The sequence below is a fragment of the Anomaloglossus baeobatrachus genome, chromosome 4, assembly GCF_048569485.1.
Source record: "Anomaloglossus baeobatrachus isolate aAnoBae1 chromosome 4, aAnoBae1.hap1, whole genome shotgun sequence".
NCBI lineage: Eukaryota > Metazoa > Chordata > Amphibia > Anura > Aromobatidae > Anomaloglossus > Anomaloglossus baeobatrachus.
The window spans coordinates 58,970,191-58,995,461 of record NC_134356.1 but is presented as its reverse complement, the minus strand read 5'-3'; the positions used below and the strand labels follow the sequence as shown (position 1 = coordinate 58,995,461).

General features: G+C 45.2%; 1 protein-coding gene across 1 annotated transcript in view; it reads left to right on the top strand.

Moving 5' to 3' along the window:
* The window catches only part of RNF213 (ring finger protein 213), a 486,493-nt gene that overhangs the window by 85,692 nt on the left and 375,530 nt on the right, over nucleotides 1–25,271 (top strand). The window contains exons 5-8 of the mRNA XM_075344370.1: nucleotides 8,231–8,325; nucleotides 16,799–16,957; nucleotides 20,424–20,623; nucleotides 25,003–25,268. Of these exons, the coding sequence (XP_075200485.1) occupies nucleotides 8,231–8,325; nucleotides 16,799–16,957; nucleotides 20,424–20,623; nucleotides 25,003–25,268 (720 nt within the window). The remainder of the gene's footprint in view (nucleotides 1–8,230; nucleotides 8,326–16,798; nucleotides 16,958–20,423; nucleotides 20,624–25,002; nucleotides 25,269–25,271) is intronic.

The window sequence follows — 25,271 nt, the reverse complement described above, 5'->3', positions numbered from 1 at the left end:
GGGGGTCACGTGTAGGAAACATCTGTGGGAAAGATCCTAGAAACCTGGTCTACAGCGCCCCCCTGTGGCCAGACGCACAAGGTAACTGATTGAATTGTATACCTGTTTGTAAATCATGCTTTGTTGTATATGTACTCTGACATAACTGTATATTTTGTAGATCCCCTATTGTATATATTGTAGTTCTAGTGTGGCTTAGGCCGATTAAATTATATAATTAATCTTGGGCTGTTCTGTTATCTCGATTTTGAATCCCACGCCTGTGTGTTCGGCTAATAGTTACCGTAAGTCGGTTGGTGGCAGCGAGTTTGTGCCAAGGATTATTGTGGGGCAGCCGGGGAGATTGGAGGAGGTTTTTGTATATTCCGTCTGCTGGAGTCGGGGGAATATACACCTCACTCTCACCGGGAGCCCTTCAATCATCGGCACAGGAGAATAGCGGCCTCCTTGCTTATTTTCGGGCAATTCCATAATTGGCCTGACTATAAAAGGGGCGCTAGAGAGCGCGTCACGTGCTATGTCAGTCGGGAGGTATAAAGGAGGGGTGACCCCCACTTGTTACCTCCCGATCATGACGTATTGGTGGCCAGCGTTTCTGAGTGACTCCCCCGGCTGATCGTGACAGTTGGGTTCAAAGTTCATCATCAATTTTTCATTTTTGAACAAAATTTACAAAAAAAAAATAAAATTTAGGTACCACATCACATTTGGAGTGATTTGACAAACCTAGGCGACTTAAAATGCCCAAAAGTGACCCCATTTTAAAATATGCACCCCACTTCCAAGAAGTTTATTATTATTGCTTCACATCTACCAAAGCAATGTAGAAGGAAAAAAATGAAAATTTTACTTTTTTACACACAAAATATTACTTTAGCGATAAAATTTAGCATTTTCATAAGGGTATCAGGAAAAAATGCACCATAAAATTAATTGTGCAATTTCTCTTGAGTCCACTGATATCTTATCTTATATGTGGTGAAAATCAATTGTTTGGGTGCACGGCAAGGCTCGGAAAGGAAGGAGCGCCATTTGAATTTTTGAAAGCAAAATTGTCTGGAATCATTAGCGGATGTGATGTTGCATTTGGAGACCCCCTGAGGTGCCTAAACAATGGAGCTCCCCCACAATTGACCCTATTTTGGAAACTAGACCCCTCATTGAATTTATCTAGATATTTAGTGAGCCTCTGGGGGCTTCACAAAAGTTAATAACTTTGAGCCGTAAAAATAAAAAAAATAAAAAAATTACCACGAAATTGTTACTTCAACCAGGTAGCTTTTTTTCACAAGGGTATCAGGAAAAATTGCACCATAAAATTAATTGTGCAATTTCTCTTGAGTCCAGTGATATCTTATATGTAGTGGAAATCAAATGATTGGGTGCACAGCAGGGCTCAGAAGGCAAGGAACGCCATTTGACTTTTCAAACGCAAAATTGTCTGGAACAGTTAGTGGATGCCATGTTGTGTTTGGAGACCCCCTGAGGTGCCTAAACAATGGAGCTCCCCCACAAGTGACCCCATTTTGGAAACTAGATCCCTCTTGGAACTTATCTAGATGTTTAATGAGCACTTTGAACCCCTGGAGGCTTCACAAAAGGTTATAATGTTCAGCTGTGAAAATATATATTTTTTTTTTCCATGAAATTATTTCAACCAGGTAGCTTTTTTTTCACAAGGGTATCAGGAAAAATTGCACCATAAAACATATTGTACAATTTCTCCTGAGTACACAGATACCTCATATGTGGTGGAAAGTAATTGTTTGGGCGCACAGCGGGGCTCAGAAGAGAAGAAGCGCCATTTCACAGCAAAATTGGTTGGAATTATTAGCGGACGCCATGATACTTTTGGAGACCCCCTGAGGTGCCTATACAATGGAGCTCCCCTACATGTGACCCTATTTTGGAAACTAGACCCCCCCCCATACGAAAAAAATATCAGTTTGGCGAAATAAAAAATACGGACGTCAGTAAAAAAAAAAAAAAAGAGCGCCTGCAACTGACACTAAGGCAAGTGCCACACATGAAAGCGATGCATGAATCTCGCATCGCATCATCCGGCACAGCCGCACACTCCTGTCTGGAAGAGAGCGACCGTGCTGGATGATGCGATGTGAGACTCATGCATCACTCTCACGTGTGGCACTGGGCTGACCTTTACAATATTTAGTAAAAAATACTGTAGTTGACAATTACTACAGTATAATTTTACTGGCCCTAAACTAAGTTTATTTGTATTTCTTAGTTGACAGAAAAAAAATCAGGATGCACGCACGAATGTGCTGCAAAAAGGGGGAACAAGGTGGGATGGAAAAAAAGATGGATGGAGTATGGGAGAGGGCGCAGCGGATGGAGGCGTGGCGGAGGATGGGAGAGGGTGCGGCGGATAATGGGAGAGGGTGCGGCGGATGGAGGAGCAGCAGCGGATGGGGGGAAAGGGGTGAGGGGGTGTTAGATGAGGGGGGGGAGGGAGGGGGGAAGGTGAGATTGGGGATAGCTACCTTACAGGATGGATCTAGACAGCAGGATCACAGCAGATGGAGGAGGGTGAGAGGTGGGGGAGGGGGCAGCAGATGCATCAGATGGGTGGGAGAGGGGGCAGCAGATGCAGGAGGGTGACAGGTGGGGGAGGGGGCAGCAGATGCTGCAGATGCAGGATGGTGAGAGGTGGGGGAGGGGGCAGCAGATGCAGGAGGGTGAGAGGTGGGAGAGAGTGGGTAGCAGATCGAGGAGGGGGCAGCGGCTGATGGAGGGGGCAGCAGATAGAGGGCGGTGGTAGATCAGAGGCAGTAGCGGTGGTGGATCGGGGCGGTGACTGCTGCTGCGGCGGCTTAAAGGGGGCATTGGCAGGTGCTGATCGGGGGCACTTAACAAATGGCACTTGCAGGGATCACTCTCCTCAGCTTTCAAGGATGGAGTGAAGCTGAGGGGAGTGGTCACCTACAGGTCACCGGCCCCAGATCCAAGGTGATTGGAGAGATCGGACTTCTGACCGATCTCTCCAATCAGAGCTGGGGGCGGGTGAAACAAAGTTCACCCAGCTCCACCCAATGATCAGTGCTACAGCTGCACTGATCATGGCTGGATATCAATGTTTCAGCCATTTTCAATGGCTGAAACATCACATTGGCTGTGATTAACTGACAAACGCCGCTCAGCCAATCACAGCCTCCGTAGGTCCGGGGGGGGGGGAGACACCACCCCTCCTGAGGTCAGGCATAGGATCCCTCCTCCCCGAATCTAAGGTTTTTGCACACTGATCGCAGCCACCGGGGCTCCAGGGCCGCGGTTTCACCATGACGTACTGGGTACGCCATGGGTCGTTAAGTACCATGTCACCATGACGTACCGAGTATGTCAGGTCATTAAGGGGTTAAACTCGATAAAGAGTGAAAAAAAAAGACAAACCCCAGAATTACATTTTTTTTTTCTTTCTTTGGTCACTGCAACAGTGCAATAAGAAGCATTGTGTCTTGCCCAAAATGATATCAGTAAAAATATCAGCTCAGGATGCAAAAAATAAGCCCTCGCAGAGCCCCAGATCCCAAAAAATTAAAATATTATAGGTCTTTGAAAATGGCAACAAAAGCAACCCTTCTTATTTTTGGGGGGGAGCGGGGGTGGGACATGTTTAAAAGTATTTTTTCACACTCTTAAATAAAACAAAAACAAAAAAATACACTGTGGAATTGCACTTTTTTTTTTATTGCAATTTCACCACACTTGGAATTTCTTTTCCATTTTTCAGTACAATATGGGGCAGAATGAATGTTGTCATTCAAGAGTAGAACTCGTCCCGCAAAAACCAAGCCCTCAAATGGTTATATTGATGGGAAAATAAAGAGTTATGGCTCTTGAAAAAAGAGAAGGAAAAAACAAACAAAAAACCCCCCCGGAAAATCGCCTGGGAGTTAACAATGTTTCTCCAATGTGCCTCCTTTCAAAAATCATCCTCCCCCATTGTGTCTCCTTTTTAATACTAACTTCCCTATCGTGACTCCTTTAAATAATCTCCCTTTGTAGGTTTGGAAGAGTGGTGATTTACTTTTCATTTTGCTTCCTTTCTTTGTTTTCATATTTGATTTTGTCTAAAGTCTTTTATAAAAAAAAAAATTGGAAAATGTTTAAATTATTTGAATAAAAAATAACTGCGTAAAAACAAAACCTCCCTCCCCTTTGCCCATTACTTGTGCTAACAAGGGGCGTACACTGACAGCTTGGGGCCCCTGTGCAAGAAATTGTGCCTGGGCTGCTTCTATGGCAACAAAGCTGCAGAGAATATGAATATGAGAAAAATATATATATATATATATATATATATATATATATATATATATATATATATATATATATATATATATATATATATATATATATATATATATATATATATAATATTAAATATATATATACACACACACTCAGTGCTGACCAAAAGTATTGGCACCCCTGCAATTCTGTCGGATACTACTCGGTTTCTTATTAAAAATGATTGCACTCACAAATTCTTTGGTATTATTATCTTCATTTATTTTGCTTGCAATGAAAAAACACAAAAAAGAATGGATCAAAAATCAAATCATTGATCATTTCACACAAAACTCCAAAAATGGGCCAGACAAAAGTATTGGCACCCTTAGCATAAATACTTGGTTGCACAGCCTTTAGCCAAAATAACTGCGAACAACCGCTTCCGGTAACAATCAGTGAGTTTCTTACAATGCTCTGCTGGAATTTTAGACCATTTTTCTTTGGCAAACTGCTCCAGGTCCCTGAGATTTCAAGGGTGCCTTCTCCAAACTGCCATTTTGAGATCTCTCCACAGGTGTTCTATGGGATTCAGGTCTGGTCTCATTGCTGGTCACTTTAGTAGTCTCCAGTGCTTTCTATCAAACCATTTTCTAGTGCTTTTTGAACTGTGTTTTGGGTCATTCTGCTGGAAGACCCATGACCTCTGAGGGAGACCCAGCTTTCTCACACTGGGCCCGACATTATGCTGCAAAATTTGTTGGTAGTCTTCAGACTTCATAATGCCATGCACACGGTCAAGCAGTCCAGTGCCAGAGGCAGCAAAGCAACCCCAAAACATCAGGGAACCTCCGCTATGTTTGACTGTAGGGACCGTGTTCTTTTCTCTGAATGCCTCCTTTTTTTTTTTTTCCTGTAAACTCTATGTTGATGGCTTTTCCCAAAAAACTCTACTTTTGTCTCATCTGACCAGAGAACATTCTTCCAAAACGTTTTAGGCTTTCTCAGGTAAGTTTTTGCAAACTCCAGCCTGGCTTTTTTATGTCTCTGGGTAAGAAGTGGGGTCTTCCTGGGTGTCCTACCATACAGTCCCTTTTCATTCAGACGCCGACGGATAGTACGGGTTGACACTGTTGTACCCTCGGACTGCAGGTCAGCTTGAACTTGTTTGGATGTTAGTCGAGGTTCTTTATTCACCATCCGCACAATCTAGTGTTGAAATCTCTCGTCAATTTTTCTTTTCCCTCCACATCTAGGGAGGTTAGCCACAGTGCCATGGGCTTTAAACTTCTTGATGACACTGCGCACCGTAGACACAGGAACTTTCAGGTCTTTGGAGATGGACTGTAGCCTTGAGATTGCTCATGCTTCCTCACAATTTGGATTCTCAAGTCATCAGACAGTTCTTTGGTCTTCTTTCTTTTCTCCATGCTCAATGTGGTACACACAAGGACACAGGACAGAGGTTGAGTCAACTTTAATCCATGTCAACTGGCTGCAAGTGTGATTTAGTTATTGCCAACACCTGTTAGGTGCTACAGGTAAGTTACAGGGGCTGTTAATTACACAAATTAGAGAAGCATCACATGATTTTTCAAACAGTGCCAAAATGTTGGCCACCCCCTTTTTTATGTTTGGTGTGGAATTATATCCAATTTGGCTTTTTGACATATTTTCTTTTTTTTTTTCTTCATTGAAGACAAATTAAATAAAGATAATAAAACCAAAGAATTTGTGATTGCAATAATCTTCAGGAAGAAACTGAGTATTCTCTGACAGAATTGCAGTGGTGCCAATACTTTTGGTAAAAAAAAAAATGGGTACAGTCTTATACTCTAGTGTCTTACTATAGGGGAGGCGGCAGCGGTGGTGGAGCGGGGTCACAGGAAGCAGGGGGTGCTGGAGTAGGGCGATGCTAGCTGCTGCATGGCCGGCTGTGCTGGCTCCTTCATGGCCGGCTGTGCTGGCTGTGTAAGTTAGGGTGGTGCGGCTGCAGACCCAAATGCTGGTGGTGTCGGCTTCAAAGAAATGCCCCCCAGAATCGGCGTCTGCGCAGATTGAGCTCTTGGCTCAATGATAATCCGAGATCTCATTTGCGCATGCGCCGACTCCTGGCGGCATTACGTGAAGATCGCACCGCCGACGGAGCATGTCACCCGCCGCATTGCCCTGCTCCACACAACCCCGCACCGCCGACTGAGCATCTTACAAGCCGCACCACCCTGCTCCACACAGCCCCTACCGCAGCCAGCACAGCCCCGCCGACAGAACATCTGACCCAATGCAGCCAGCACAGCCACGCATCCCTAACAGAGCATCTCATCCACCGCAGCCAGCACAGCCCCACCAACAGAGCATCTCACCCGACACTGCCAACACAGCCCCGCTCCGCCGACAGTGCATCTCACCCGCCGGAGCCAGCACAGCCCCTCACCACCCTGCTCCACACACCCCCAACCGCAGCCAGCACAGTGCCCATTCTCCACCTCCCGATAAGCTACATTCAGTTTTTAAGTAGCACCCCTCATTTTCCTCCCAAATTTTTGGGAGGAAAAGTGTGTCTTATAATTCGAAAAATATGGTGTATATGTAGATCTCACAAAATCCCCATACGCTACACCTGTAATATGCTACATCACTACACCCTGTATATACTACACCTGCAATATACTACACTTGCAATATACATCGCTACAACCCCAACATTAGTCACCACTCGCCTCTCCGTCCTGATTGTCCAATCCTCAGGCTATTCGTGACCACTCACCTGTCCGTATGGGCCACTGCCACTGCTTCTCCTGTAGGGGCCCCCGCCGCTGCTTTTCTAGGGGCCCCCACTGCTGCTTCACCTGTACTGGCCCTATTCACTGCTGCTCTTTTAGGGGTCCCCACCGCTGCTTCTCCTGTAGGGATCCCCACCGCTGCTTCTCCTGTAGGAATCCCCACTGCTGCTTCTCCTGTAGGGGCCCCCGCCGCTGCTTCTCCTGTAGAGGCCCCTTTCGCTGCTGCACTTCTAGAGGCCCCACTGCTGCTCTTCTGGGGGGGACCCCCGCTACTGCTACATGTAGTTTTGTACGGGTCCCGGCTGCGCTGCCGGGAACGTTTTAAATGCCACGCGCGCCCCGTACTGACGACATCAGGGCGAGCGTGTGTCACAGAGAAAGTGCTGGCAGGGAATAAAGGACAGATTCCTGCGTTCCGCTGCCTGCACTGACTGTGCGGAGCTGCAGGATCGTTCCCAGCACGCTGCTTGTGATGAGGGCGATCTGACCAGGGGTCTCCCGGAGCCTGGAGCTCCGGGCAACAGGTCAGATTGCGCTCATTATTAACAGGAGAGTACGGGCCTCTTGAACCTTTAGGCCCCTGTGCGACTACACCGGCTGCACATGCGATATGCCCGCCACTGGTGCTAACCATAGGATAAAACAAAAACTAAAAACTATCCTAAACTTCACATTCATTGACTGGTGATGTGCTGCTCCTCAGTAGACTCTGGGCTGATGTAGATGGTTGAGGTGATGTGATCTCGTCCCCATGCTTGACACTGACCTCTGGCAAGGAGCAGAGCAGGGAGCCGACTGCTCTCTACCACGCTGTACATGTTAATAGGACGACTGAGGACGCTGATGCTGTTAAAACTATTGAGGGCTGGTGCGGACACTTCTGGACTGGCCGATCTGGCATTTTCCAGAATTTTCCACATGACCAGTTGAGACTTAGCCCATTACTACTATTATTATTATTATTTATTATTACCTTCTGTTGAATTTTTATTCATACACAGCAGATAACCAGTGTGCCCAAATGTGCATGAGTGGATATCATCTTTTTTTTTTTTTTCTCTGGTGTATTTCTATTTTATGTGCTACTGAGTACAAATGGTTGTAGTTATCAAGCTTTACCATACAATTTTGAGATTTAGAAAGCTTTTCATGAGATGAGAATTTGTATTTTATCTTTAATCTTTCAATCACTGTAGCAGCAAGTAGAAAAAGAAAAAGCAGAGAAACAACAAAGTGAAGAAAGACAAAGAAAGACATCGAGAAGTGAATATACAAATCATGCAGCTGTAAGGTAAGAAAAATTTGTCAATCTTTCCAATACTTATTTATTCTTCTTATATATTAGACTGTTCATACTGGTATTTTTAATTCCCTTTCTCTGTTTCACTTTAGTAACATTAAAGGGGTATTCCAATCTCCAAGATCCCATCCCAATACGTAGTAGGTGTAATAAGAATATAAGCAAATACCTCCAATTAGAAATGTAGTATAGTTTTCCCGATTATCTATGTCGCTTGCCTCATGTGCAGGGCATTGCAGTTTAGGTATCCATGGTTACATCCACTCACATAGTGACAGATAGTTGCTCATGGTCGTAACCATGGATACCTAATATCTACTACGTTTTTTGCTGTTTTATGGTGCAGATTGTATCATTTGTCTACAGTGGGTGGGTGGGCCCAAATTGTAAGGGCATGTTTGCACGCTGCATCTTTTATCGGAGTGCATCTTGAGTTTATCTTGAGTGCATCTTTTATTCGGTCACAGAAAACATAACTTGTGGCCCAAAAAATGCATGACATTTTGCCTCGTTTTTGCCACGTTTTTGTTAATGTGTTTTTTAAAGGAGAAACAAAATAGGATAGGATAGCATAATTGATAGCTAGAAAAAAAAATACAAAGAATAGATAGAACATATAGAATAGATAGAAATAGCAGAATAGATAGCGATAGCTATCTTGTCTAGCTGTTTTTTAATTATTTTTTGTTAAAAAAATGATGTGGGCCCCCCCCCCCCATTTTTCATATCCAGCACAGAAACAGCAGCAGCTGCAGGCTGCAACCTTCAGCTGTCTTCTGTACCTTGGCTGGTTAGGAAAAATAGAGGGGATCCCACTCTTCTTCTTCTTTTTTTTTTTTTTTTTTTTAAATTATTCGATTTATTTTAAAAAAACAAAAGTCGTGTAGTCCCCCCATTTTTCTAAAACTAGCCAAGATACATCAGACAACTGGGGGCTGATTTTATTAGGGTGGGCAGGGCCATGATTATTTGGCCCTGTCAAGCCTAATAGCAGCCCGCAGACACCCCAGAGGTAGCACATTATGCTCCAATTCTTGCGCTGGACATGGCTCTTCCCAATGCGCTGTGAGGTTCAAGCAGCGACTGAAGTGAGCGGCTTTAACGTTCAGTCCAGAGGTGGATCCACGGGACCATGCACCGGACTCCCCCAGAGAGACAACCAGGAGCGAGCCCCTATACAGGGACTGTCTGGCGGCCCCCTCAGAGGGCCTAGATGCACAGCAGCCGGGACACAAGTGAATTCAGGTTTTGCGTCCTTATGATGTCCGCGTGGGATATGGCTGTTAGTCCAACGGTAGACTTGGCAGGACAGATGACTGGAACCGGGTACAGGTGCCGAGTGGTAACAACAGACGGAGTCCAGGTCCAGCGAGGAGTGCAGGCTGATGTTGCCAGATGGAATCCAGAACCGGCGACAGGTACAGGCTGGCGGAAGATGACGGGATCCACAGCTGATAGTCACCGGGCAACTCCTGGGAAACCGGAAGGCTGGACACACTCAGGCTGGCAGTCGGACTCTGTGGGCAGAGACAGGTTAACCTGGGTATGAAGCACAGAGAGACCTAAACACCTAGCGCAAGAGGCAAGCTACAAGAACACGTTGAACAGGCACCGCCCACAAGGAAAAGGAAGTCTTATATACCCTGTAAATGTAATCAGCCATATCATGTTTCAGTAACGCTGGCCCTTTTAAGAAGAGGTGAGTGAGCGCGCCCTAGTGCACATGCGCGAAGCCCGAGCGCCGGAGACCAGTGGAGGACGCAGAGGAGGAGGAGGAGATGCAGGGGAGCCGGAAGCAGAGTCAGAGTTCGACGGGCATGGAGCACGGAGGACGCACAGGAGGGAGAGCGGGAGCAGCGGCCGCGGTTAGAGCACCCGGGGACTGGATCGGTGAGTAACGGGCGGCGCTGTGATCCCGAGAGCGTGACAGCAGCGCGATCAACTGTGACGTCACTCAGGTGATTTGCAGTCACAGCTGGAGGACTCCAGCTGTTTTCTGCGGTTAACCTGAGTTACGTTACCGCTGATTGCGGCTCAGTCTTTGCTGAACCTCTCAATGGGCAGTCCTGTTCTATGGCGCTCGCTGTGAGCTTCAGATGTAGCTGTGCTGGATGCATTATGTGACCTAGTGTGGCTTATGTCAGACCTGCAGGATTGTTTTTGGGGTTAGTAAAGTGGTTAAGTGGTGAAAGAGGGTTGTTTTTGTCTTTTATTCCAAATAAAGGATTATCTCGCTTTTTGTCTTTACTAATCTGTAAGTGAAAAGCAATAATATGGGTGGTCTAATAGACATCTCCCATTACTAATCTAGGGCTTAGTGGCAACTGTGGGCTGTATTTAACTCCTAATTACCCCAATTGCCACTGTACCAGGGCTGTCGGGATGAGCCAGGTAAAGTGGTAGGATTGTCACATCTAATGGATGCGACAATCCTGGGTGGCTGCAGGGTACTGTTTTTAGGCTGGGGGGCCCAATAAGCATTGGTCTCCTCATCCTGAGAATATCAGCACCCAGCTGTCTACTTTATCATGGCTGGGTATCAAAATTGGGAAGGACAGCGCTCCATTTTTTAAAATGATTTTATTAATAATGAAAAAAGAAACTCGAATGCGGTTCCTCTTATTTTGATTCACAGCCAAGATAAGCACATGGCTGGGGGCTGCAGCCTGTAGCCATATGCTATATCTGTGCTGGGTATCATAATACGGGGCACCCTAAGTCAATTTGTTTATTTTTATATGACAATAGTGACACAATTACAGGGACTGTGAATGAATGCAGGCAGGCCGCCAGACACGCTGTCACACATGCTGGGGGCGCATCTGACTGCAACCAATCACAGACTCCAGGACTGTCAGTAATTGGGGTAAGCAAAGAATATGCATTAAGGCAAATGAGCGGCCCCAGAGGAAGAGTGATTAGCCCGAAAGTAGTTACAGCCGCGCCGGAGTCTCTAAGTAGAGCGCTCTTGCTCTAATTCTCCTATCCCTTCTACCACTATTTTTAAGCACTGGATTCTTTGCCCATTGACTTATATGGGGACCGGCATCCTGCCAGATATCGGGGATCAATTCTGGGCCGGAACAATTTTTTTTTTTTTTTATGTCTGGTTAGTCCCTCTGATACCAGATATCTGTGAGTTCTCCGTCACTAGTTGCAGTAAGACTGCACCCCTAACCTGTGTGACAGTGTTTGTGATTGATTGGAATCACGCTGTCTGCGTACCTATAGTGTAAAAATAAATAAATTGACGTAGGGATCCCATATATTGTGATACCCAGTGCAGATAAAGCATATGGCTACATCCTGAAGGCCCCATCAGTGTACTTATCTTGGCAGTGTATCAAAGTAAGAGGGACCCTATGCGGCTTTTTTTAATTTAGTTTTTTTAATTATTTAAATTTGCGTTGCCCCAATTTTGATAGCCATGTAAAAGCTGACAGATGGAGGCTGGTATTCAGGCTGGGGAGGGTCATGGTTATTGGGCCGCCTATCCTAAAAAGAGCAGCTTGCAGCTGCCCAGAATTGTTGCATCCATTAGATGCAACACTCTCAGCACTTTACCCGACTCATACCGATTGCCCTGGTGCAGTGGCAATTGGGGTAATATAAGGGGTTAATGACAGCTCACCGCTGCCACTAAGCCCTAGATTAGTAATGGGAGGCATATATTGGTTTCCCTTTTTGTGTCTGTTATTTGAACAAAACAAAACGTTCTTCAGTCTGCACTTCAAGAAAACGTTCAAAACGGAAACCGGTCAGTGGGGCCCTTCAGTTTCAGTTTATAATAGTTTTATAACTGAAGTGTTTTTCAAATGAATTCTATTTCTCTGTTCTGAAAACGGAACAGACAAACTGAATTTAAAACACCAGTGTAAAGTGAGCCTTAGATTTTTTTCAATGTATAAACTAACCGTGTGAAAAAAAATGATGAAACATTGCATGTTCACTAAGGATAAGCAAAAATCCGTATAAGCAAAGCATTTTTTCATTTGCTATTGAAATAGCTTGAAATTGAGCAACCAATTAAATGTGTGGTGTTATATATTATGACTCATGAAGGGTTGCCAAAATTGACTTATTTTTGTTCTTATATCCTTTTTTGTGGAAAATGTATCAAAGGAAGGCATAAACTTTTAAATAGTGTCACCAGGTTTTACTATGTAATCTGAGTGCAGCATAATGTTTGAGCTGAGACCCTGATTCCAGTGATGTCACTAAGGGTGTGTGCGCACGTTGCGTTCTGTGCAGTGCGGAAAAGAACGCACCCTCTGGCAGACTTTGTAAAAAAAAAAAAATAAAAAATGCATCCAAAACGCATGCATTTTGCATGCGTTTTGAATGCGTTGTGCATGCGTTTTGGATGCGTTTTTTACAGTGCGGTCACATGGCAATTCAGCTCTGCTACATGCCCGCTGACAGCAGACACAGACAGTCGAGCGATGAGAATGACCTCGGATGAACTTCACCCGACTTCATTGTCATACCGCGGCTCTGTCTGTGTGTCGCGTCCTGATTAGCGGTCACCCGTGAAGGACTCATCGGTGACTGCAAATCCCCTGACTGAAAGTGAGCAGCGCGATAAGCAGTGCCGTCACTCAGGTTACCCACGGCCAGCTGAAGTCCTCCGCCCAATCACCGCAAACCACCTGAGTGAGGGCACCACTGATCTCGCGGCTCCCTCAGTCACTCGGGCGACTTGCTGTCACAGTTGGAGGACTCTAGCAATGGCCGCGGGTAACCTGAGTGACGTCATCTCTGATTGCGCGGCTCACTTCAGTTGCTGCGTGGAGCTGACAGAGAGCAGTCGTTGTCTGTGGCCGCTCCTGTCAGCTTCATGTAGCAAACCTGAAAGCGTCATGGGACCTCCTGTAGATTACGCCAGACCTGGAGGGGTATTTGGGGATTAATAAAGTGGTGAAAGAGGGGGATTTTTTGTCTTTTATTCTAAATAAAGGATTTTTCGGGTGTGTTTATTTTCTTTAACTTACAGGTTAATCATGGAAGGTATCTCGGGGAGACGCCTGCCATGATTAACCTAGGACTTAGTGGCAGCTATAGGCTGCCATTAACTCCTTATTACCCCGACTGCCACCGCACCAGGGCAATTCGGGATAAGCCGGGTAGAGTCCCGGGACTGTCTCATCTAATAGATGCGGCAATTACGGGCGGCTGATGGCTGATATTGTTATTCTGGGGGGCTCCCCATAACATGGAGCTCCCCATCCTGAGAATAGCAGCCTTCAGCCGTGTGGCTTTACCTTGGCTATATCAAAGTTGGGGGGGACCACACGTCGTTTGTTTTTTATTTATTTATTTTACTGCACGATATAGACCCGCCCACCGGCGGCTGTGATTGGTTGCAGTGAAACAGCTGAGCTGTCACTCAGCGTGGGGGTGTATCTGACTGCAACCAATCATAGGAAACGGTGGGCGGGGAAAGCCGTGAATACGAGATGGAATAATGAGCGACCGGCATTTTCAAAAGGGGAGAAGCTGCCAGAGCAGTGTGACAGCTGTGCAGTGCTACACCGCTAAGCGGCAAGTATGAAAGGGAGAGACCAACCGACGGACAGAGAGAGAGACAGACAGAGACGAACTGACAGAGAAAGAGACCGACCTATAAGCCCGCTTTACACACTACAATATATCTTACGATGTGTCGGCGGGGTCACGTCGTAAGTGATGCACATCTGGCATCGTAAGGTACATTGCAGTGTGTGACAGCTACGTGCGATTGCGATTGAACGGTAAAACGTTCATCGCATGCACGTCGTTTATTCCTCATGAATTGAACGTCAGGTTGTTCATCGTACCCGGGGTAGCACACATCGCAGTGTGTGACACCCCGGGAGCGATGAACAGATCTTACCTGCGTCCTGCGGCTCCCGCCGGCTATGCGGAAGGAAGGAGGTGGGCGGGATGTTTACGTCCCACTCTTCTCCGCCCCTCCGCTTCTATTGGCCGGCTGCCGTGTGACGTCTATGTGACGCCGAACGTCCCTCCCACTCCAGGAAGTGGATGTTTGCCGCCGACATCGAGGTCGTATGGACGGGTAAGTACGTGTGATGGGGGTTTGGCACATTCAACAAATTGAACGTGCCGGACATACGATGGGGGCGTTGCAAATCGCATACGATATCGTATGCGAAATTGCAACGTGTAAAGCGGGCTATAGAGAGAGAGAGATTGACCGACATCGACAGACAGAGACTGAAAGACCTGTGTTTTGTTAGTCAAAAAAACATGCCGAACGCAACAAAAATGCAGTCCAAGTGCATTTTGGTTGCGTTTTGACCCACATCATTGCTTTTAATGGGTGGAGAACGCAGCTATAACGCACAAAAGAAGTGACATGCTGCTTTTTTTCCGCAGAGATTTTTGGCATCAAAACGCTGCATTTTAAAAACGCAGCATGGGCTTTGAATTTTCGGACTTTTCATTGACTTTTCTGGGGAAGCAGAACGCATGCAATTTGGCACTGAAACGCTGCAGTTCAAAACGCAGCGTTAACGTGGGAAAAAACGCAACGTGCGCACATAGCCTTACTGGATGTGTGTGCAAATTGGGATTCTGATCTGACATATAACCTAAGGCTATGTGCCCACGCTGCGGATTTTGCGCGGATTTTGCCGCGGACTTGCCACGGATTTACCGCGGATTTTCCGAAAATCTGCAGCAGCGGCACTTCCAAGCCATTTCAATGGCATTTTGGAAATGCTGTGTCCATGCTGCGGATTTTTCCGCGGCGGATTTGCCGCGGATTTTGATCCGGAAAAATCTGCAGCATGTCAATTATTGTTGCGGATTTTGGTGCGGATTTTGGGTATAGAATGGGGAAAAAAAAAAAAAAAAAAATCTGCATCAAAATCTGCGGCAAATTCGCGGTAAATCCGCGGCAAAAATAAGGTGCGGATTTGCCGCGAAAGTCGCGGATTTTCATGCAGAAAAATTCGCAGGTACATTCTACCGTGGACACATAGCCTAAGGGGCACTTTGCACACTACGACATCGCAAGCTGATGCTTGCGATGCCGAGCACGATAGTCCCCGCCCCCGTCGCAGCTGCAATATCTTGTGATAGCTGCCGTAGCGAACATTATCGCTACGGCAGCTTCACATGCACTCACCTGCCCTGCGACATCGCTCTGGCCGGCGAACAGCCTCCTTATTAAGGGGGCGGGTCGTGCGGCGTCATAGCGACGTCACACGGCAGGCGGCCAATAGAAGCGGAGGGGCGGAGATGAGCGGGACGTAGAGTCCCACCCACCTCCGTCCTTCCGCATAGCCAGCGTGAGCCGCAGGGCGCAGGTAGGAGATGTTCCTCGCTCCTGCGGCTTCACACACAGCGATGTGTGCTGCCGCAGGAACGAGGAACAACATCGTAACATCGGTCCTTCCGAAATTATGGAAATGACCGACGGTACACCGATGATACGATTTGGACGCTTTTGCGCTCGTTAATCGTATCATAAAGGATTTACACACTACGATATCGCCTTCGACGCCGGATGTGCGTCACTTTCAATTTGACCCCACCGACATCACACCTGCGATGTCGTAGTGTGCAAAGTGCCCCTAAGTCATATGAAAAGGCTTGTTAGAAGGCCACTTTTGACTTTTAGGATTGCTACTTCCAATAGGTGGCGCTAGAGTTTGCCTCCTTTCCTGGAGAGACAATTTGAATAATTCCCAGAGGGGCATTGCAGCTATTGGTCCCTTTACCACTTACCATTAGTCCCCTTACCGTCTCCATAAGGAGAATAGTCTTCACCCGTGGTCCCCCATTAGCTTCTCATAAGCCAGATCAGTTACCCACACTTTTCACTGACGAGGGGCAATCACCCCGAAGCACCGTGTCTGCAAATTGGGATTCTGATCTGGCATATATCCTAAGTCATATGAAAAGGCTTGTTAGAAAGCCACTTTTGACTTTTAGGATTGCTACTTCCAATAGGTGGCACTAGAGTTTGTCTCCTTTCCTGGAGAGTCAATTTGGACTACTTGTCATTTTGATATAATCAGTTTTCTCTGCCAGAGATCTAGCAGTGCTCTAAATGCTGAGCTCTTGATAACCCTGCCCACATCACTGATTGATAGCTTTCTGTTTACACTGTGCATAAACAGAAAGCTTATTAAAAAAACTTTGTTAAATGCATAGTAAATTGGTATTATTTCGGTAGACATTAAATCTCACTGTGGAGTCAGCATGTTTTGACTCTTATCACAAGAACTAAATTTCTTAGACAATTTTACTAACCAAATGAAAACTAGTACAAGCATAGATATGAGTATCAACCAGTCATAATGTTAAAGCAATCATCAGTTTGTTTCTTAAGGGAAATGCTTTAATTTTTTTTTCCTTTTCATACATCAGGCCATATATAAACCAGTAGCTTCAATAAACCTTTAAAACCATTTGAGTACATTTTCCATGTGTTTAACATTTATTTATTTCTCTGCAGGGAAAGAGATCTTGAAAATCTCATCACAATTTACTTTCATGTTGTTGTGTCTAAAGATTTTAATCTCAAAGTGAATGACGACAAAGTAATAGTTAGAGCTGAAAACATGAAGGGATTTCAAAATTGGAAAACGACTGTTTGTGAAATGCATTTTACAAAGTAAGTTACATATACCGTATCTACATATTCGGTAATATTAACTTGCATTTACTAGGTAACTATGGGAAACAGAGGTCTCCAATACATAGGCTGCATGCAGCCCCTAAGGCTGCTTCTTGCGGCCAGCAGGCCCATACATCACTTGACAATTGCTACCAGTGCAGGCTGCTGCCACCGTCAGTGCTTTAGTTAATGAATGTATTGACGGCGCTGCACAGAGAAGCTCTCTACCCAGCTATCCAATGGCATCCGCCAGCCAATCAGAGGCCAGCAGCTGATGTTGGCATATGACATCAGCTGCTGGCCTCTGATTGGCCGGCAGGTGCCAATGGTATAGCTGCAGAGAGCTTCTCTGTGCGGCGCCAGCAACACATTCACCGGAAGTAAACCGCTGACAGCGGTGGCCACCTGCACCGGCCGCGATCGAGGGGTCTGGGGGCCGCAAGAAAGAAAGAGGATACCGAGGGAATGGAGGACAGGTGAGAAGTATCTTTTTTTTTTTTTTTTTTTTTTTTGTGTATGTGAAGAACGGCCTAGTAAGGGAAATTACTACAGGATAGGACAATTACTACAAGAAGGGGACTACAAAAGGGCACATTACTTCAAAAAGAGAACCAGCATGAGCACATTACTACAAAGGAACAAGGATGGGCACATCACTACAGGATGGGGCACACTAATACAGGATGGAGACAAGGACGGGGCAAATTACTACAGGATGGAGACAAGGATGGGCACATTATTGCAGGATGGGGATAAGGATGAGCCCATTACGACAAGAGGACATGGATGAGCCCATTACGACAAGGGGACATGGATGAGCCCATTACGACAAGGGGACATGGATGAGCCCATTACGACAAGGGGACAAGGATGAGCCCATTACGACAAGGGGACAAGGATGAGCCCATTACGACAAGGGGACAAGGATGGGCACATTACTACAGGATAGGGACACATTACTACAAGATGGGGACAAGGATGGGGCACATCACTACTGGATGGGGACAAGAATGGGCCCATTACACCAGGATGTAGGCTAGGATGGACACATCACTACAGGATGGGGACAAGGATGCGGTACATTACTACAGGATGGAGACAAGGATGTGGCACATTACTACAGGATGGACAAGGATGAGCACATTACTAAAGGATGGAGGCAGGGATGGACACATTACTACACACTACAAGAAGGGAACGAGATGAGGCATATTACTACAGGATGAGGACTACAATGGGGGACATTACTACAAAAAGGTGAACAGAATGGAAGACATTACTACAAGATGTTGGCCAAAATTACTATATTGTGCGAATTGTAAAACAATATTTTGAAAAGGCAATAAAATGTAAAAAACAAATCAAAATAAAGCAAGATTTTTTTGTTATCTTTAAAAATGCTTTATGTATATCAACTAAAATATAAATAAATAAAAAAGTGCACATTTGTGTCACAGGGTTGTGACGGGATCACTAGGGACAGGGGAGCCTGAACTGGTCCTCAGGCTATGGCATCCCTCGCTGATCCTGATCCTAAACATTCGACTGAAGGTGACAATATTTGGGCCACCTTACCTAACCTAGCTCCTTTAATAATCCTGGTCTAGTGGCCCCCCTCCACCACCCAGGAGAGGCCTGGGACAGGAGTGGTTAGTCTTAAAGCTGCTTTACACCAGACAATCTATCGTGCGATAGATCGTCGGGGTCACGGTTTTTGTGACGCACATCCGGCATCGCTGGCGATGCCGGCCTGTGTGACACCTCCTAGCGACGCAGTATCGCTCACAAATCGTGAGTCGAGTACTGCTCGTTAGGTTCCATAATATCGTTTAATTTGGTTGATCATCGTTTCCGTGGTAGCACACGCCGCTCCGTGTGACACCACGGGAACGATGACCAGCTCACCTGCCTCCCGCGGCCGCCGCCGGCTCTATGTGGAAGGAAGGAGGTGGGCGGGATGTTTACATCCTGCTCATCTCCGCCCCTCCACTTCTATTGGCCGGCGGCCGTGTGACGTCGCTGTGACGCCTAACGTCCCTCCCACTTCAGGAAGTGGACGTTCGCCGCCCACAGCGAGGTCGCACGAGAGGTAAGTATGTGTGACGGGGGTTACTGACTTTGTGCGACACGGGCAGCGATTTGCCCGTGACGCAGAAAGGACGGGGGCGGGTACGATCGATTGTGAAATCGCACAATCGATCGTACCATGTAAAGCAGGCTTTACACAGATAAACAGATGGAGACAAAAAACAAAACTCAGATTCACATCAATCACTCACAGAGGTATAGACAATACATGATCAGGAGGAAACGAAAGGAAAGGAAGAAATGGACTACCAGAGTATTTCCACAACACACCAAACAGCACACAGAAGTTCATCAGCAACATGATATCAAAGCACAAGGAATGGGATCGCATAAGCTATCATCGGCATAGGAGGCCAGGCTCCACGATCTTAAAAAGGTCAGAGGCGACCGTGATAGGTCTCCTACAACATGTGACTCGAACAGTAAACCAGAGGCTAGCAGAAATTAAAGAGGTGGTTGACTATGACATGAAGTGGCCACATCGATGTAAAGCTGTGATGGAAGGCTTTTTCTAAATACCTTCTGTTGTCCATTCTGCCTGTGAGCGGCGCTATCTAAGTCCGTTCATCCCTATCACATGACCCTGGGCTGCAGTGACCTCTGTCACATCAATTTCTGGAATTGGAAGTTGACCCGGCATCACATAGGCGGGACCCAGTCTCAGTGAGTGACTGGGCTGTGGGCATAGTTTCATCGCACGTCACAGTCCATTCTCCCCTTCGCCACAAAGCGCCAAAAGCACGACCGATACTGGGCTGTGATCTGCAGTGAAAGTCCTCCCACAGCCCAGTCACACGGGAAAACTGGGTCCCGCCTCAGTGATGCCGGGTCAACTTCCAATTCCAGAAGTTGACGTGACATCACCGGACATCACTGCAGCCTAGGTCACGTGATGGAGGATGAGAGAGCAGGGAGATGCTAAGCTGTGATGCTGGGCTGTGACGAGCGGTGAAACGCCACCCACAGCCCAGTCACTTAGGATGACTGCGAACCTCCTCTGTTGACGTGACATCACCAGACATCAGAGATCAAGGAGTCGGGGGGTCATGTGAAGGGGTTGAGCGGCCCGCAATTTCGCCGTTCACAGGCACTTTTGGCAACACAAGGTATTTGAGAGAAACCTTGTTTTGCAACATAATATTGATGTGACCAGTAATGAAAAGGGGTGAACTACCTCTGTAAAAATGAAAAATTGCCTGGTGGTGAAGGGGTTAAAGCTTTTAGAAACCTGAACAAATAACATTATCACAGTAGAAGATTATGGGTATAAAATCTGCTAAGGATTGCTAAAAATAAAATTTGGAATTAAAGAAAAAAAACAACTTTGAATTTTTAATTTGACATTGGATTTATCTAGTTTTTTCATTATTTGCAGACAAATCAAGGACTTTGGATATTTGTATGAAGGACAAACTCATGTTTCCAGGGACAATATTGATAAATATATCATGTACAAGTATGTTGTACAAAGTCATGGACGTACAGACTATGAGTACATTTACTGTGAAAATGAATACAATTCATCAATCATCAACCGTTATCTTTTTATTCCATCAAACTATGTATTTAAAGGAGGTGAGATTCTACATATATCGTCTTATAGTATATTTTCTAGATTGTACAGATTAATCATTATATATACATAGTATTATTGAAAAGTCACACAACTTGGTAACAAATTTTGTTTTAATTTCTTACCATTGTCAAGATGATGATAATAATGTTAATTACATGTAGCTTTTGCAAAATCCATTAATAGTTTTGCCCTCAACAGTCAAGTGAACAGAAATAATTTTAAAAAAAAAACAAAAAACCATTAGCTCAACATTGCGGCTATACCCTATTCCTAGGACACTAGGCAGCTCCGTTTTACCCATCATCTGTAGGTCTTCTCCAATTCCCCCCCCCACCCCCCTTCTTAAGTACCATAGATGTTTATACAATCACCTTAAAAGGGTATCCCCATCTCCAAGATCCCATCCCAATATATTGCAGGTATAATTTTAATAATAATATTAGCAAATCCCTCCAATTAGAAATGTAGTATAGTTCTCCTGATCTTATAGCTAAGTCTCTTAGCTCATGGGCAGGGCATTGCAGTTTAGGTATCTATCACCACCAGCTTTGGCCAGTATGTTTGGCCCTCCTTGGAAAAATTAATTCTCCACCCCTGGCCTAGTCCATTGAATGCTTACCAGACCAGCTTACATGTAAATGTTTTTTAGCCTCATTAGGACCCTTCTGACTACATTTCACAATAGAAAATGAAGCTGTAGAGGGAATAAAGAGCTCCAGAACGTAGGGTAAGACCCAAATGGAGTGGAGAAGGACACCAAAAAAATTGGTGGTGCTCACCTGACATTGTGTGAGACACAACTATTAAACGAGAAAAAAACTACTGCTGCCCCTAGTTGGGGACGAAATTCACCAGGTTGGACGATTCATGTTTATTATATGCAGCACTGCTGCAATAAAATCCTCTTGATGTAGTGGATGTGAAGGTTTGTATTGCCACAACACATTTCAATGTACACCATACTGGCACTGTTGCAGTCAGAGGATTTCCACACTCCCTTAGATTTGAATGGGTGCTCGCCATTCAATTTAATCTGTGCTCACATGAGTGTATAACACAGCCAAGTGCTATTTGATGTGATATCGGATAGCCCTTGGACAAATGTTATACTATGGGCCAGTGCCGACCAGCTCTTTTTTTTTTTATTCCTCATGGCATGATAAAAAAAAAAGCACAGAATGCTGCAATTGTCTGTGTATATCGGACGCGGCGCACCCATTCATGTCTATGGGCGTGTGCAAAATATCAGACTACACTGAGATGTCATCCAAGTGCAGTTTGATTTACATAAACACAGACAATGGAGAAATTAAGTTCTCCTTCGCACCTGTGACACAATTCTCTCATCCAAGAGAATGATCACAGTGAATGACACTATTCTCAAACTTAGATCAGAGCTTGAGCTGAGCGTCATTTCGATAACTGATTCAATTTTCTTGGAAGAGAGAGTCATCGATCGTGTGTGTGAGCACTAATGCTGCCACTTGCAGCATGCTGCAATTTTTTCTTCTCATGCCTAAATCTGCATAAAAAAAGCACTGCTCGGCACTGGCGCATAGAATAACATTGGTCAGATGGCTATCTGATAAAACATTAGATAGACCTAATCTGTGTTATACATTTGTGTGAGTGAGACCTAAACTAGGTACTCAAGCTGTTAAAGGCAGAAAGCATTCTGACTAGTGATGGGTGAACCCGAACTGTAAATTTCGGGGTTCGTACCGGACACCTAGTGTCCATGCACGGACCCCCAAACACTGACTTCTCTGGGAGGTCCGTCTTACTGTTCGCATTTGGCCACCCGGATAAAAAAAAATGTTTAACTAGACATTAAAGCAGGAGAATTATACTTGCGGAGTCTCCCGGGTGGCTGTCAGAATTCTTCTGGGTCCGCTCATGCATATTAACTACTTCCCCTTTCTACCCTCTGTGACAGCGTCTGTGATGGTTGCAGTCAGACTGCTGACATCTGTGATTGGTTGTGGAGTGTAAAGATAAATAATTGGAAAAAACGGCGTAGGCTCTCCCGTATTTTGATACCCAGCACAGTTAAAGCATCCCCCAGCTGTGCGTGTTATCTTGGCTGTGTATCAAAATACGAGGGACCCCATATGGCTTTTTTATGAAAAATTATTTAAATAAATAATAAAAAACCCTGCTTTTTGGGACCCCCAGTTTTGATATCCAGCCAAGATAACGCAGACAGCTGGAAGCTGATATTCTCAGACTGAGGAGGCCCATGGTTATTGACCTCCCCCAGCTTAAAACTAGCTGCTCGCAGCTGCCCCGGGATTGTCTCATCCATTTGATGTGACAATTACAGCACTTTACCCGGGTCATCCCGATTGCTCAGAGCGGTGTCAATCGGTGTAATATAAGGAGTTAGTGTCAGCTGTGATTTGTCAAGAAATCACAGCTGTCCCCAAGACCGATTAGTAATGGGTAGGGGTCTAAGAGAGCTTCCCATTACCAACCTTGTAAATAAAAAAAAATAAGCACAAAACACACAGAAAAATCCTTTTTTTTAGAGACAAGACAAAAAAACACCCACTTTCTCCAATTTGTTAGCCCCCAAAACACCCCTGCAGGTCCGGCGTAATACATACGAGGTCCCATGGCGACCCCGACTCTGCTACATCTGAGGTTGCAAAAAACGTGACTACTGACTGTGACCATCAGATGGCGTTGCACTGTGAGCGGTGACGTCTGAGGTCACAGTTGGAGATGAACTCCTCTCAATTGAACTCAATTCTGGATTACAGGTTAAGCAATGTGTACACATTGAGTATTTGGTTGCAGACACTTCTGCACAAAATCTGCATCTCCTGACAAAATTACGCACTGAAACTGCATCACAATGCATGCGGTACACATGCATTTTTTTGCCAGGAGATGCAGTTTTGCGGCACATATTTGTTCTAAAGATCTGCACCAGATCTGCATCTCCTGGCAGAAAAACACATCAAAAGCACACCATGTTTTTTGGTGCGTTTTTCTAATAACGTGTACACATAGCCTAAGCCGGTAATCCGGCATTGCTTCACCTGAGGTGCGTTCACGGTGTTCATTGAGTTCGCCTGAGGTCACAGCTGGGGTACCATGGGAACCACCAGCTGTGACCTCAGGTGCACTCAGTGAGGTCACTGCTCACAGCAGTGTGTCCGTAGTGCCTCAGTGATCGATCACGTTTTTTAATGTGACCGTGTATTGCTACTTCAGATGTAGCAGAGCCGGGATCGCCATAAACAGTCATGCCTGTCGATTTATGTCGGACCTGCAGGGTTGTTGTGGAGGTTAATAAATTGGAGAAAAGACGTTTTTTGTATTAAGGGATTTTCTATCCGTTGTGTTTTTCTTTTTAATTACACAATTAGTAATGGGGGGTCTCGTAGACTCCTACCCAATTTTTTTTTTTTTTACAAATCGCAACTGTCATTAACCCCTTATATTACCCCGATTGCAACCGCACTAGGGCAATCGGAATGAGCCAGGTGAAGTGCCAGAATTGTCACATCTAATAAATGCGACAATTCCTGGGCGGGTGCAGTCTCATATTCCAAGGCTGCTGGTGGACTATAACCATGGGACTCCCCAGTCTGAGAATACCAGCCCCCCAGCTCATCACTTTATCTTGGCAGGGTATCAAAATTGGTGGGGACTTCACACCGTTTTTAAATTATTTATTTAAATAATTTGAAAATAGCTTCATGGGGTCCTTCGTGTTTTGATACACAGCCAAGTTAAAGTGGACAGCTTGGGGGCTGTCGATGACCATGATGAAGATGTCTAGCACGTCGAAACGCGTAGTCCGAAGTGAACATATAAGAATACGCTATAGTCTGTCAGAAACATGAAAAATGGCTTTTTTTATCTTTGTAAAAATAAGTTATTTTTTAACTACAAGAGACTGCTATTTGGAGTGATACGCTGGATGAAACTTTACAAATCTATTTCTCTATTATTCTGTCAGTTCTTTAGCACAGCATCATATCAGCCTTTCGAGCCAGTGTTATTTCTGCCTGTTGTGATTGCCCATCATTCAAAATCTTACTAGACATACTAACAGATTATAGGCATAGAGCCAGGAAAGCTGACTTAGCATCTTATTATTATTATTATTATAATATATAGCATCGTCTTCATTATCACCTTGGGACAAGAATCTGTGAATTCATCATCTGCTGTGATAATATTTTCTGTAAATCCCTCTGCAGTGAGCCTGGGTGATGGTTTCATACAGTAGGTGCATGTGTTACCGGTATGAGTTTCTGTTGCTAAAAATCTCATCACCAAAGCCTTATTCAGACTGTTGCTATTCCCAGGAAGGTGAATGTGCTGTCACCTGAAATTAATGATTAGTTTTATTTTTACTTTATAGAATGGCATCAGTATGATGACGTGTGCCTTAAAAAAAATGAAGGCATCTTTGAAAAATTGAAGTTCTGGAAAGATAAATACAAGTCTATTTGTGAAGCAAAAAGGAAGGCGAGTGAAATCATACTCTGCAGCATTTACAGTATTCTCACGACCTGCGATGAGATCAATTTGATTGGCTTTTTTGAACAATTGAAGCAATTCCATTACGCTTCACAGTCCATCTCCACATCGTATCAATGGCGTGATCGTGAATATGAGAAAGAAAAGGTA